Source organism: Vidua chalybeata, chromosome 22 (assembly GCF_026979565.1).
Source record: "Vidua chalybeata isolate OUT-0048 chromosome 22, bVidCha1 merged haplotype, whole genome shotgun sequence".
Classification (NCBI taxonomy): domain Eukaryota; kingdom Metazoa; phylum Chordata; class Aves; order Passeriformes; family Viduidae; genus Vidua; species Vidua chalybeata.
This window is the reverse complement of record NC_071551.1, coordinates 6,684,908-6,698,557: the sequence shown is the minus strand read 5'-3', so window position 1 is coordinate 6,698,557 and position 13,650 is coordinate 6,684,908. Positions and strand designations below refer to the sequence as shown.

At 46.7% G+C, this 13,650-nt stretch overlaps 1 protein-coding gene across 2 annotated transcripts; it reads right to left on the bottom strand.

Moving 5' to 3' along the window:
- Positions 1 to 5,937: 5,937 nt before the first annotated feature.
- TNFRSF4 (TNF receptor superfamily member 4) lies at positions 5,938 to 13,219 on the bottom strand. Of its 2 annotated transcripts, XM_053962826.1 has the most exons (7): positions 12,968 to 13,219; positions 12,036 to 12,158; positions 11,021 to 11,122; positions 10,417 to 10,483; positions 9,669 to 9,928; positions 8,601 to 8,726; positions 5,938 to 6,964 (listed from the first exon to the last, which is right to left on the bottom strand). In XM_053962826.1, exons 1-7 carry the CDS (start codon positions 13,113 to 13,115, stop codon positions 6,894 to 6,896), a joined length of 897 nt encoding a protein of 298 aa, XP_053818801.1. In that variant the 5' UTR covers positions 13,116 to 13,219; the 3' UTR covers positions 5,938 to 6,893. The 2 variants fall into 2 exon arrangements, with proteins under 2 accessions (XP_053818801.1, XP_053818802.1); XM_053962827.1 differs by lacking the exon at positions 12,036 to 12,158.
- Between the last annotated feature and the right edge of the window lie 431 nt (positions 13,220 to 13,650).

Here is a 13,650-nt window from a genome sequence, read left to right as displayed (position 1 = left end):
CAACCACCTTCTTTCCCTAAACCCATCCTAACCTTTCCTAACCCCATCCCAACCTTCCCTAAACCCATCCCAGCCTTTCCTAAACCCATCCCAACCTTCCCTAAACCCATCCCAGCCTTTCCTTAACCCATTCCAACCTTTCCCTAAACCCATCCCAACCTTTCCTAACCCCATCCCAACCTTTCCTAAACCCATTCCAACCTTTCCCTAAACCCATCCCAACCTTTCCCTAAAGCCTTCCCAACCTTTCCTAACCCCATCCCAGCCTTTCCTAAACCCATCCTAACCTTTCTTAAACCAATCCCAGCTTCCTCCTTCCCTAAACCCATCCCAGCCTTCCCAAAACCCATCCCAATACTTCCCTAAAATCCATCCCTTTCCCTAAACCCATCCCAACCTTCCCTAAACCCATCCCAACCTCTCCTAAACCCATCCTAACCTTTCCCTAAATCCATCCTAACCTTTCCTAAACCCATCCCAACCTTTCCTAAACCCATCCTAGCCTTTCCCCAAACCCATCCCAACCTCTCTTAAACCCATCCTAACCTTTCCCTAAATCCATCCTAACCTTTCCCTAAACCCATCCCAACCTTTCCTAAACCCATCCCAGACTTCCCCAAACCCATTCCAACCTTTCCCTAAACCCATCCCAACCTTTCCTAACCCCATCCCACCCTTTCCCCAAACCCATCCCAACCTTCCCTAATCCCATCCCAGCCTTTCCCCACCCCCGCTGCCCCTTCTCCTCCCACCTTCGCCGTTTCTCACACCAAACCCAGACACTGCATTTCTTTATTTCTCCTTTTTTTATTTTTTTTTTTTTTTTTCTTTTTACCAGTCGGGGATTTTTTTTTTTTTTCTTTTTTCCTGCTCTGGGGCCGCTTTTGCCCTTTGAGGCCCCCGGCCCCGTCAGGTGACGGAATTTCCGCTCGGAGCTCCCGAGCCCGGAGTCAGCGCTGACCTTTGGCGCTCCCGGGCCCGGGTTTGGCGGATTGATGGCGTTGATTATCGGCTCCTTCATCTCGCCGTGGCCTTTTCTCGGCAGCTCCGCCTCTGCCCGCCGACATTTCCCCTCCATCCTCACCCTGCTCGGGCGCCGCACGCACGGCTCGCTCCCCTCCCCAGAAAAACTCCTTCCCACGGAAAGGTTCTCCTCCTTGGGCTCCAAATTTGGGGAAAATCCCCCCCCAAAAAAAATCTGAAATGCTTCAGAAATCTGCAGTGAAATCCTCACCCCAAATCCGTCAAAATCTCTGGATCCTTCCCAAAAAGATTTCCCTCCTTGGGCTCCAAATTTGGGGAAAATGCAAAAAAAAAAAATTCTGAAGTTCTCCAGAAATTGGAGTGAAATCCTCACCCCAAATCCATCAAAAGGCCAGGATCCTTCCCAAAACCCACCCTGGCTTCCCCGATGGAAAATTCCCCTCTTTGGGCTCCAAATTCGGGGAAAATCCCCCCAAAAAATCTGAAATTCTCCAGAAATTGGAGTGAAATCCTCACCCCAAATCCTCACCCCTGGATCCTTCCCAAAAACCACTCCATAGGAAGATTTCCCTCTTTGGGCTGCCAATTTGGGGAAAATAAAAAAAAAAAAATCTGAAATTCTCCAGGAATCTGGAGTGAAATCCTCACTCCAAATCCATCAAAATCTCTGGATCCTTCCCAAAACCTCACCCCGTGGGAAATTCCCGTCTTTGGGCTCCAAATCTGGGGAAAATCCCCAAAAAATCTGACATTCCCAGAAATCTGGAGTGAAATCCTCACCCCAAATCTGTCAAAATCTCTGGATCCTTCCCAAAAATTCACTCAACTCACTCTATGGGAAATTCCCCTCTTTGGGCTGCAAATTTGGGGACTCCACGAGGAAAATCCCAAAAAATCGGACATGCCCAGAAACCCCAAATCCATCAAAACCCCAGGATCCTTCCCAAAACCCCACTGATCACAGCCCTGCCTTCTCCTGGGAAAAATTCCAACCCTAAATTCCAACCTGGGATGGAAAAGAGGGAAAAATGTCCCGGATCAAATCCCTTTTCCACGGCCTGGTGTTCCCAAACCCGCAAGGATGGGATTTGGGGGAAAAATCCACGGATTCTGCCCATGGAAACACGGGAATGTCCTCACCCAGAGGCACATCCCGGGGGATTTGTGAGGAATTTGGGATTGGAGCCGGACGGGGGTCGGGTTTTGGGATAGGATGAGGAGAAACGACCTCAAATTGTGCCAGGGATTGGGATTTCCTCGTGGAAAATGGGGTCAGACCTTGGGAAAAGGGCGGAATTCCCATCCCTGGAGGAATTCCTGGATTTGGCACTCAGGGATCAGGCACAGGTCGGGTTTTGGGATAGGATGAGGAGAAATGACCTCAAATTGTGCCAGGGGAATTTCATTTGGGATTTCCTTGGGGAAAATGGGGTCAGGCCTTGGGAAAAGGGTGGAATTCCCATCCCTGGAGGAATTCCCAAGTGTGGCACTCAGGGATCAGGCACAGGTCGGGCTCTGACCCTACAGAGCTTTTCCAACCCCAAGAATTCCCGGGAATTCTCCCGTGCCCACATCACCCCCGTTTCCCGGAGCCCCTGCTCCGCGGATTCGGGAGAAAACAAAAAAAGAAACGACCCCAAAACAAAAGAAACCGGCCCAAAATAAAAAGAAACCGGCCCAAAAAAAAGGAAACCACCCCGAAAAAAAAGGAAACCACCCCAAAATAAAGGAAACCACCCCAAAAAAAAGGAAACCACCCCAAAAAAAAAAAAGGGAAGCCAGCGCCGGGGCCTCACGTCAGCAGCACCGGGACGTTTGCAGCCGCGGTTTTGGGTTCCTGACGTTGATTTTTCGCTGATTTGGGGGAAAAAAAGAGAAACGCCGAGCTCCTCCTGCCACGAAAAGTGGCGCACAGGAGAATTTCTGAGATGTTAGGCCCGGCTTAAACCCAGCAAGGCCCGGCTTTGAAATGGTTTTCACCCCACAGGGCGGAATTTCCGTTCCCACGTGGCGGAAAAATCCGTGCAGGATTTTTGGAGGGAAGTCCCCCCCGGGGAAGGAAAGGTCCCTTAGGCTGGGCTTAAAGCGCTTTAGGCCTGGCCCAAAGGGGCCGGTACCCGTGGGATGGAGGCGGCTGGAAAGGCCGGGCTGGGGGAGTGGCTGAGGGAGAGGGAAGGGCTGGAGAATTCCTGAGGGAGATCAGTGGGAATTCCCAGGGAAAAGGTTCTGAAAGGGGGGAAATGGGAATTTCCCATCAGGAATGGAATTATCAGGAAAAAATGGGAATTTTTCCCATCAGGAATGGAATTTTACCCAGGGAAAATGGGATTTTTTCCTATCAGAAATGGAATTATTGTCAGGGAAAATGGGATTTTTTTCCATCAGGAATGGAATTATTACCCAGGGAAAATGGGATTTTTTCCCCTCGGAATGGAATTATTACCCAGGGAAAATGGGATTTTTTCCCCTCAGGAATGGAATTTTACCCAGGGGAAATGGGATTTTTTCCTATTAGAAATGGAATTATTACCCAGGGGAAAATGGGATTTTTTCCCATTAGGAATGGAATTATTGTCAGGAAAATGGGATTTTTTCCCCTCAGGAATAGAATTATTATCGAGGGGAAAACGGGATTTTACCCCCTCAGGAATTGAATTATTACCCAGGGAAAAATGGGATTTTTCCCCTCAGAAACACAATTGTTATCCAGGGAAAAATGGGAATTTTCCCCTAAGGAATGGAATTATTGTCAGGGAAAATGGGATTTTTTCCCATCAGGAATGGAATTATTGTCAGGGAAAATGGGAATTTCCCCTCAGGAATAGAATTATTACCTCAGGAAAAATGGGATTTTTCCCCTCAAAAATACAATTTTTATGCACTATAAACCTGGAGTTAAATCCACCAAAATCCTGGGATCCTTCCCCAAACCCACCCTGCCTTCCCCAATGGAAAATTCCCATTTTTCACTTCCCAATTTGGTGTTTCCATGAGGAAAATCCCCAAAAAATCTGACATTCCCAGAAACCCCAATGGAAAATTCTCCTTTTTTTGCTTCCGTAATTGGGAAAATTCCCATTTTTCGCTTCCCAATTTGGTGTCTCCATGAGGAAAATCCTAAAAAATTTCAATTCCCACAGGGAAACCAAGCCAGAGGGAAAACCTGGGGGAAAAAACCTGGAAAATGCAGGGAAAAAATGGAAAATTCCACCAAAAAAGAAGGAAAAATTCAGAAAAAAAATCTGGAAAAATGAAGAAAAAATCTGGGAAAACTCAGAAAAAAACCTGGAAAAACTCCAAAAAAGCTGGAAAAACCCCAAGCCACCCTCCACGTCTCCTGTGAGGTTTTTTTTTTTCCATCTCTGGTGGCAAAATTGAGTCAAAATTGAGTTTAGGAGACAAAAAAATCTGGAGATAACGGCAACGGAAAATCGTCACCGGGGAGAGCCAAAAAAGGCAAAAACACAAAGCAGGAAGTGAAGATTAAAAAAAAAATTAAGGTTTAAAGGAGGTTTTTTTAAAAAAAAAAATTAAAATTGTTGTTGTTAATTCGTTATTAATTAATTAGGAATTATTTCCTTCCTGGGAAATGAAGGGAAATGTTCAATCTGTGGATGGGAAGGGTTGGCAAGAAGGGGAAAATTGAATTTATTTTGGTTTTTTTATAGGGTGGTTCAAATGTTGTCAGGTTTGTTAATGTTATCCAAAACTGGAGAAATGTGGGGGATTTATTTGGAAGCTGAAGGTAAATTAACCCAGGGAAAATGGGATTTTTTTCCCTCAGGAATTTGATTATTATCGAGGGAAAAATGGGATTTTTCCCCTCAGGAATGTGATTATTATTCAGGGAAAAATTGGATTTTTTTCACCTTCAGAAATACAATTATTATCCAGGGAAAATGGGATTTTTCCCCTTCAGAAATACAATTATCCAGGGAATATGGGATTTTTTCCCCTTCAGAAATACAATTATTATCCAGGGAAAATGGGATTTTTTCCCCTCAGGATTGTGATTATTTCTCATGGTGGATTTTAAAATGACAAAGTTCAGATCAATCCTGGAAAACTTGGAAATGCGGATCCATCCCAAGCACCCCTGGGGGAAGAACCTTTCCTAAACCCATCCCAATACTTCCCTAAAATCCATCCCTTTCCCCAAACCCATCCCAACCTTTCCTAAACCCATCCCAACCTTTCCCTAAAGCCTTCCCAACCTTTCCTAAACCCATCCCAGCCTTTCCTAAACCCATCCTAACCTTTCTTAAACCAATCCCAGCTTCCTCCTTCCCTAAACCCATCCCAGCCTTCCCAAAAGTCATCCCAATGCTTCCCTAAAATCCATCCCTTTCCCTAAAACAATCCCAACCTTTCCTAAACCCATCCCAGCCTTCCCTAAACCCAGCCTAACCTTTCCCAAACCCATCCCAAACTTCCCTAAACCCATCCCAGCCTTTCATAAACCCATCCCAACTTTCCCCCAAATCCATCCCAACTTTCCCCTAAATCATCCCAACTTTCCCCTAAATCCATCCCAACTTTCCCAAACCCATCCCAACTTTCCCCTAAACCCATCCCAGCCTTTCCTAAACCCATCCCAGCCTTTCCTAAACCCATCCCAACTTTCCTAAACCCATCCCAACTTTCCCCTAAACCCATCCCAACTTTCCCCTAAACCCATCCCAACTTTCCCCTAAACCCATCCCAGCCTTTCCTAATCCCATCCCAATCTTTCCCAAACCCATCCCAACTTTCCCAAACCCATCCCAGCCTTTCCCAAACCCATCCCAACTTTCCCCTAAACCCATCCCAACTTTCCCCTAAACCCATCCCAACTTTCCCCTAAACCCATCCCAGCCTTTCCTAAACCCATCCCAGCCTTTCCCAAACCCTCCCCGGGCTGTCCCAGTTTCCTGCAGGAATTTTCCCCTTTTTCCCCCTAAACACACAGCAGGGTCTGTTTTTCCAGAGTTTTATTCCCCCAAATCCCCCTTGTACACGATACAAACGTTCCTATACACTGTATAAACCCCTTTGGATATGTATAACATATAAAAAATCCCAAATCTTCCAAATCCATGGATTTAAACAGCTCTTGGATCCCTGCACCCATTCCCTGCTGGATTTTTTTGGGATATTCTCGGTGCCGTGGGTTTAAAATTCCCATTTTTTGGAGGAGTTTTCTGTTGATATTTGGCAGAACAATCACTCCTGGATGATAAAAAAATTCCATTTTTTCTGGAATTTCCAGGGAATGTTTCAAATTCAGCACAAGGACACTTTGGGCTCCTCCCAGATATTCCAGAGTTTGGGATTTGCTCCCGAAAAATTTCCTTTCCAAATTTCTGGAAAAGCAGTTAGAGAGGGAAAATTCATTTCGTGAAGTGTGGATTGAGCTGCCACTTAATCCTGGTTTTAGAGCTCAGTTTTGTCACTTAATCCTGGTTTAGAGCTCAGTTTTGCCATTTATTCCTGATTTTTGAGCTCAGTTTTGTCACTTAATCCTGGTTTTAGAGCTCAGTTTTGTCACTTAATCCTGGTTTTAGAGCTCAAATCTGCCATTTATTCCTGATTTTAGAGCTCAGTTTTGTCACTTAATCCTGGTTTTAGAGCTCAGTTTTGTCACTTAATCCTGGTTTTAGAGCTCAGTTTTGCCACTTAATCCTGATTTTACAGCTCAGCTTTGTCACTTGCTCATCATTTCAGAGTTCAAGGATTTGCCCAAAGAGAAAAAAAATCCACACAAAATTCCCTCGGGAATTCTCCCAAATTCCAAAGGGAGCTCTTGAGTTAATTAAAGAGTTAAACCAGCCTCTGATTAACTCCGAATTAAGCAAAACCAGCCCTAATTAGTCCCGGTGCTCCTTCAGCTCCACGGGCTCAGAGACGCAGGGAAGAGGCAGAAGTGGGAGTCAGTTTTTGATGAGGCTGGAATTGGAGTCGATCTGCTCCTCCTGGACGGGGATCCGACAGCTGCCCTGCTCTGGAAAACACGGAATTGTCCCAGGATCAGCCGGGAATTGTCCCTGGATCAGCCGGGAATTGTCCCTGGATCAGCAGGGAATTGTCCCAGGATCAGCAGGGAATTGTCCCAGGATCAGCCGGGAATTGTCCCAGGCTCTGCAGGGAATTGTCCCTGGATCAGCAGGGAATTGTCCCAGGATCAGGAGGGAATTGTCCCAGGATCAGCCGGGAATTGTCCCAGGCTCTGCAGGGAATTGTCCCTGGATCAGCAGGGAATTGTCCCAGGATCAGCCGGGAATTGTCCCAGGATCAGCCGGGAATTGTCCCAGGATCAGCCGGGAATTGTCCCGGGATCAGCAGGGAATTGTCCCGGGATCAGCAGCCAGGGAGAATCCCAGCCTTTGGTGCCGTGCTGGGCTCAGTTCCAGGCTCAGCAGGGAATGCCAAAGGCAGGGACCAGGGGGAATCCACCCAGACAAGGCAAGGACACTTAATCCTGCTCTCAGGCTCGGTTTTGTCACTTAAACCTGGTTTTAAACTCTGTTTTGTCACTTAGTCCTGATTCTAGAGCTCAGCTCTACCACTTAATCCTGATTTTACAGTTTTGTCACTTAAACCTGGTTTTAAACTCTGTTTTGCCACTTAGTCCTGATTCTAGAGCTCAGCTCTGTCACTTAATCCTGATTTTAGAGCTCAGCTCTGCCACTTTATCTTGTCTTTAGAGCTCAGCTTTGCCACTAAATCTTGATTTTAAAACTCAGCTTAGCCACTTAATCGTGATTTTAGAGCTCAGCTTTGCCACTGGATTAATTTATTTCTTTTTTTTTTTTATCCCGTAAGAAAGGGAATTCACCAGGATCAATTTATTAATTTTTTTCCTGGTTTTTTATCCCATAAAAAATGGAACTCACTGGATTAATTTTTTTCCTGTTTTTTTAATCCTATTAAAAATGGAACTCACTGGATCAATTTTATCCTGGTTTTTTTTTATCCCATAAAAAAGGGAACTCGCTGGATTAATTTTATTCCTGTTTTTTTTTTTCATCTCATCAAAAAGGGAACTCACTGGATCAATTTTTTCCTGGATTTTTAATACCATAAAAATGAAACTCGCTGGATTAACCTTTTTCCTGTTTTTTTATCCCATAAAAAAGGAACTCACTGGACTGATTTTTTTTCCTGGTTTTTTATCCCATAAGAAAGGGAACTCAGTGGATTAATTTTATTCCTGTTTTTTTATCCCATAAAAATGAAACTCGCTGGATTAACCTTTTTCCTGTTTTTTTATCCCATAAAAAAAGGAACTCACTGGACTGATTTTTTTTCCTGGTTTTTTATCCCATAAGAAAGGGAACTCAGTGGATTAATTTTATTCCTGTTTTTTTTTATCCCATAAAAAAGGGAACTCACTGGATTAACTTTTTCCTGGTTTTTTTATCCCATAAAAAAAGGGAACTCGCTGGATTAACTTTTTCCTGGTTTTTTATCCCATAAAAAAAGGGAACTCGCTGGATTAACTTTTTCCTGGTTTTTTATCCCATAAAAAAAGGGAACTCAGTGGATTAACTTTTTCCTGTTTTTTTAGCCCATAAAAAAAGGGAACTCAGTGGATTAACCTTTTTCCTGGTTTTTTATCCCATAAAAAAGGAACTCACTGTGCTGGGTGCTCCTCCCAGGCCCATTCCTGGCTTTTTTCTGGGCTGCCTGGATGATCAGGAGCAGGATGGAAATTCCACTCACCATCAGCAGGATCAGGCACAGCAGGAGCAGGGATAAAGAGCCTGGAATTAGAACGGAAAAATTCCCTAAAAAACAAAGATTCCTGGTTCTGCCTGGAGCTCCCAGATTCCAGAGGGAGAATCCAGAACTCTGGGAATGGAGAGGTCCAGCTGCCAGGGAAATGTGGGATCCTGGAACGTTGTGGGGAAAACAGGAATGGCTTTGGACAAAGTGGGAATTCCCTGCCCAGGAAAGCAGCTCTACATGGAAACAGAGCAGCTGGAAAATGCAAATTCTGGAAAATCTTGTGAAATCCAGACAGGGCTTCTGAGAAAATGGGATTTCATTTCCCAGGAAAGCAGCTTTACATGGAAACTGAGCAGCTGGAAATGGGGGATCCTGGAATGTTGTGTGAAATCCAGAAAGGATTCCGAGGAAATGGGAATTCCCTTCCCAGGAAAGCAGCTTTACATGGAAATGTGGGATCCTGGAATGTTGTGTGAAATCCAGAAAAGGATTCCGAGGCAGTGGAATTCCCTTCCCAGGAAAGCAGACTCAGATGGAAATGTGGGATCCTGGAATGTTGTGGGAAATGCAGAAAGGATTCTGAGGAAATGGGAATTCCCTTCCCAGGAAAGCAGCTCCAGCTGGAAATGTGGGATCCTGGAATGTTGTGGGAAATGCAGAAAGGATTCTGAGGAAATGGGAATTCCCTTCCCAGGAAAGCAGCTTTACATGGAAATGTGGGATCCTGGAATGTTGTGGGAAATGCAGAAAGGATTCTGAGAAAATGGGAATTCCCTTCCCAGGAAAGCAGCTCCAGCTGGAAATGTGGGATCCTGGAATGTTGTGTGAAATCCAGGAAGGATTCCGAGGCAGTGGAATTCCCTTCCCAGGAAAGCAGCTTTACATGGAACTGTGGGATCCTGGAATGTTGTGTGAAATCCAGGAAGGATTCCGAGGCAGTGGAATTCCCTTCCCAGCTGAATTCCTGCCCTCCTTACCCCATCCAGGCTCCGCGGGAACGCCGGGATCCCGACAGACCGCGGGGATCTCCCTGGGGCTGGACGCTCTGGAGCTGTTCTCCAGGAATCCCGTGGGAGAGGGAGCCCTGTTTTCCGGGAATTCCGTGGCAGAGGGATCCCTGTTTTCCGGGAATTCCGTGGCAGAGGGATGTGGGCCAGGGCTGCTGGCACTGCTGCTGCACTGGGCATCCTCTGTGCCCGTGCCAGCCCGGAGCGTGCTCTTCCCCAAACTGCTGCAGCTGGAAAAGAGATTCCAGAGGGTTTGCCAACATGGAATGGGCTCCTAAATCCCATCCACACAACAATCCCAAGCTGTATTCTGTCCCTACAAATGTAGGATTTTATCCCTACGTCCCCACAGGAATGGGAGGAATAATTAAATCAATTATTGCTGGGAAAGAACGATGCGGGATTTTTCTCAAACAGCTGATTCTGGCACAGGAATTTTTTGTTCCCAAAAAAACAATTCCCAAGGGTTTTTAAAATAAGGTGGGAAATCCTAGAACTCCCTTCAGGATCCTAAAAGTCCCAAAGGATGGGATTCAGGGCACTTAAATCCAGGTTTATTCCAATTTATTTCTCCGGATTTGGGCTTTTCTTGGCAAAATGAAACTCCCAGAGCTGCTCCGAGCACTTTGCCCCCAAAAAGGGATTTTTTTTTTCCATTAAAAAGGATTTCCCCCCCTCCACAAAAGGGATTTTTTTTCCCCAAAAAAGGGATTCCTACTTGGTCCAAGGCTGGCAGTTCTCGTTCCCTCCTCTGGAGAAAGTCCCTTCAGGACATCGGGAGCACGCTGGGGAAAAAAGGGATTATCCAGGGAAGTGGAGAATTCCCAGATTGATCCACTGGGTAATTCTGGAAATGATCAGGGATTAGCCATTATGGAAATGATCCAGGGAAGTGGAGAATTCCCACTGGGTAATTCTGGATTAGCCGAGATTATTAACCCGGGATATTATCTGGGAGCATCCCACAGTTCCAGCCAGGAATGGGAATTCCTGCCACATGGGAGGCAGGGTTTTGGGAAGGCTGGCACATCCAGAATTCCAAAGGGAATTCCAGCTGGCACATCCTGGACTCACTGCTTCCCAAGGGAATTCCAAATCCCACCTCTTCCCAAGGGAATTCCTGATCCCTACTCTTCCCAAGGGAATTCCAGGCCCCACTCACCCTTTCCCAAGGGAATTCCAGGCCCCACTCACCCTTTCCCGAGGGAATTCCAGGCCCCACTCACCCTTTCCCAAGGGAATTCCAGGCCCCACTCACCCCTTCCCAAGGGAATTCCAGGCCCCACTCACCCTTTCCCAAGGGAATTCCAGGCCCCACTCACCCTTTCCCACGGGAGCCCCCCCGGCCGGCTGGAATCCCGCCTGGCAGGCGCAGACCCTGTCCGAGGTCTTCTCGCACGGCTTCACCTCCACGCTGCCCTTCCCTGGCCAAGGCAGAAATTCATTAATTCCCTCATTAACAGCAGCAATTAACTCCGCAGGGCTTTGGGGTTTTGTGTGCAGGAGCTGCAGAATTCAGCCATTTAAGGATTCATAATTAATAATTAATTGAACGGTTTCGTTTGAGCACAGTGATTTTCAGGTAGGCCCTCATAACTGAGGTGGGAGCAGCCAGAAAAAGGGATTTTTCCCCCCCCAAAATGGGTTTTTTCTCCACCAAAATACCCCCAAAAATGGATTTTTTCCCCCAAAATAGGGTTTTTTTTCCCTCAAAAATGCCCCAAAATAGGATTTTTTTCCCTCAAAAATGCCCCAAAAAAGGGGGATTTCCCCCCCCAAAAGGGATTGTTCTCCCCAAAGAGGGATTTTTCCCTCAAAAAAGCCCCATGCAAGGATTTTTCCCCCAAGAGGGATTTTACTCTCCAAAAAGGGATTTTAATCCTCAAAAATGCCCCAAAAAGGTATTTGCCCCCCCAAAAGTGATTTTCCCATCCAAAAAAAGGATTTTTTTCCCCCAAAATGCCCCAAACCAGGCATTTTCTTCCCAAGAGGGATTTTTCCCTCAGAAATGCCCCATACAAGGATTTTTTCCACCAAGAGGGATTTTACTCTCCAAAAAGGGATTTTAATCCTCAAAAATGCCCCAAAAAGGTATTTCCTCCCCCAAAAGTGATTTTCCCATCCAAAAAGGGATTTCTTCCCCCCCAGATGCCCCAAACCAGGCATTTCCCCCCCCCAAAATGGGATTTTTTTTCCCTCAGAAATTGGATTTTTTCCAGAAAAAGGGACTTTTTTTCCCTCAAAAATTGGATTTTTCCCCCCCCCAAAAGGGACTTTCCCTGAGAAATGGGATTTTTTCCCAAAGAAGGGATTTTTTCCCCCAATCCCAGCACTCACAGGCGCTGCAGACGGTGCAGCTCTGGCACAAGCCGTGGTGGTGCTGGGAGCTGAAATATCCATCCTGGCAAGGCGAGCACACGGTGTCGGCCGAGGCCGTGCAGCGGCTCCGCATCCTCTCCCCTAAAAACACCCAAAAATCAGCATTCAGTGGGGTCCTGAGGGGAAAAAAATCCTAAATTTCATCCCTTGGGAACACACAGTGTGTCACTGGCCTGGGGAGTGCACAGTGTCAGCTGACTCCGCATCATCTCCCCTAAAAAACACCCCAAAAATTGGGATTCAGTGGGATCCTGAGGGGAAAAATCCTAATTTTATCCTTTGGGAATAAATCAGGATTGGCTAGGATCGTGAGGGGAAAAATCCCAATTTTATCCTTTGGGAATAAATCAGGATTGGCTGGGATGGTGAGGGTAAAAATCCTAAATTTCACCCTTTGGGATCAAACGACGCCCAGAATTTGGCAGTTCCTGGTTAGGAGAAAAATCCCTGGAAGTTTGGCCAGGGGGAAAAATCAACATTTAATGGAGTGGCTGAAAAGGGCTGGGGAGGGCTGAAATTGTGGGAAATGTCCCCAGTTTTTGTCCCAGTGGATTCCAAAGACCCCTTGTAGATTCAGGGAAAAGAGTGTAGGAAAATTCCCCTGACTGAGGCATTTAGGAAGCCAAAAAAAAGAAAAATTTTTTTAAAAACCACTCTCAAAAAAGATTTTTCCGTTTTTTTGGTCTAAAACTTTTTTTATCAGTCTAATAAACAGGTATTACACTAAAAAATAGGTATTGCACTAAAAATAGATATTCCACTAAGAAAAAATTAGATATTCCATTAAAAAACAGGTATTTCACTAAAAAAATAGATATTTTACTAAGAAAAAATTCAGTATTCCCCTAAAGTCCGGCTCTCCCATCCCGGCCCCCGCGGCGGGCACTCACCGGGGGCGCAGTCGCTGCAGCATTTCTCACGGTAGCTGTACTGGTGCTCCTGGCATTCCAAGCCCAGGGAACCGGGAATGGGCACGGCCAGGAGCCAGCAGAAAGCGGGAAAATTCCAGGGAATCCTTGGAAGAGCCATTGCCGCCATTCTCCTCAGGGCGCCGTTCCCCTCACAGCACCGACCCCTCACGGCTCCTTTCCCCTCACGACACTGTCCCCTCACAGCGCCTTTCCCCTCACAGCACCGACCCCTCACGGAGCCTTTCCCCTCACGACACTGTCCCCTCACAGCGCCTTTCCCCTCACGACACTGTCCCCTCACAGCGCCGTTCCCTTCACAGCACCGACCCCTCACGGAGCCTTTCCCCTCACGGAGCCTTTCCCCTCACGCCGCCTTTCCCCTCACGACACTGTCCCCTCACGGAGCCTTTCCCCTCACGCCGCCTTTCCCCTCACGACACTGTCCCCTCACGGAGCCTTTCCCCTCACGGAGCCTTTCCCCTCACGACACTGTCCCCTCACGGCGCCTTTCCCCTCACGCCGCCTTTCCCCTCACGGCTCCTTTCCCCTCACGACACTGTCCCCTCACGACACTGTCCCCTCACGCCGCCTTTCCCCTCACGGAGCTTTTCCCCTCCCGCCGCCTTTCCCCTCACGAATCCTTTTCCCCTCACGGCGCCTTT

Bases quoted from the DNA above. Each gene is read 5' to 3' on its own strand.
- TNFRSF4 (XM_053962826.1), bottom strand. From the start codon at position 13,115: ATGGCGGCAATGGCTCTTCCAAGGATTCCCTGGAATTTTCCCGCTTTC. The intron at 10,484-11,020 runs GTGAGTGGGGCC...TTTTTTCCCCAG, and splicing joins GGGGGCTCCCGTGGGAAAGG to CGTGCTCCCGATGTCCTGAA. The intron at 8,727-9,668 runs GTAAGGAGGGCA...TTCTAATTCCAG, and splicing joins TCCCGCGGAGCCTGGATGGG to GCTCTTTATCCCTGCTCCTG.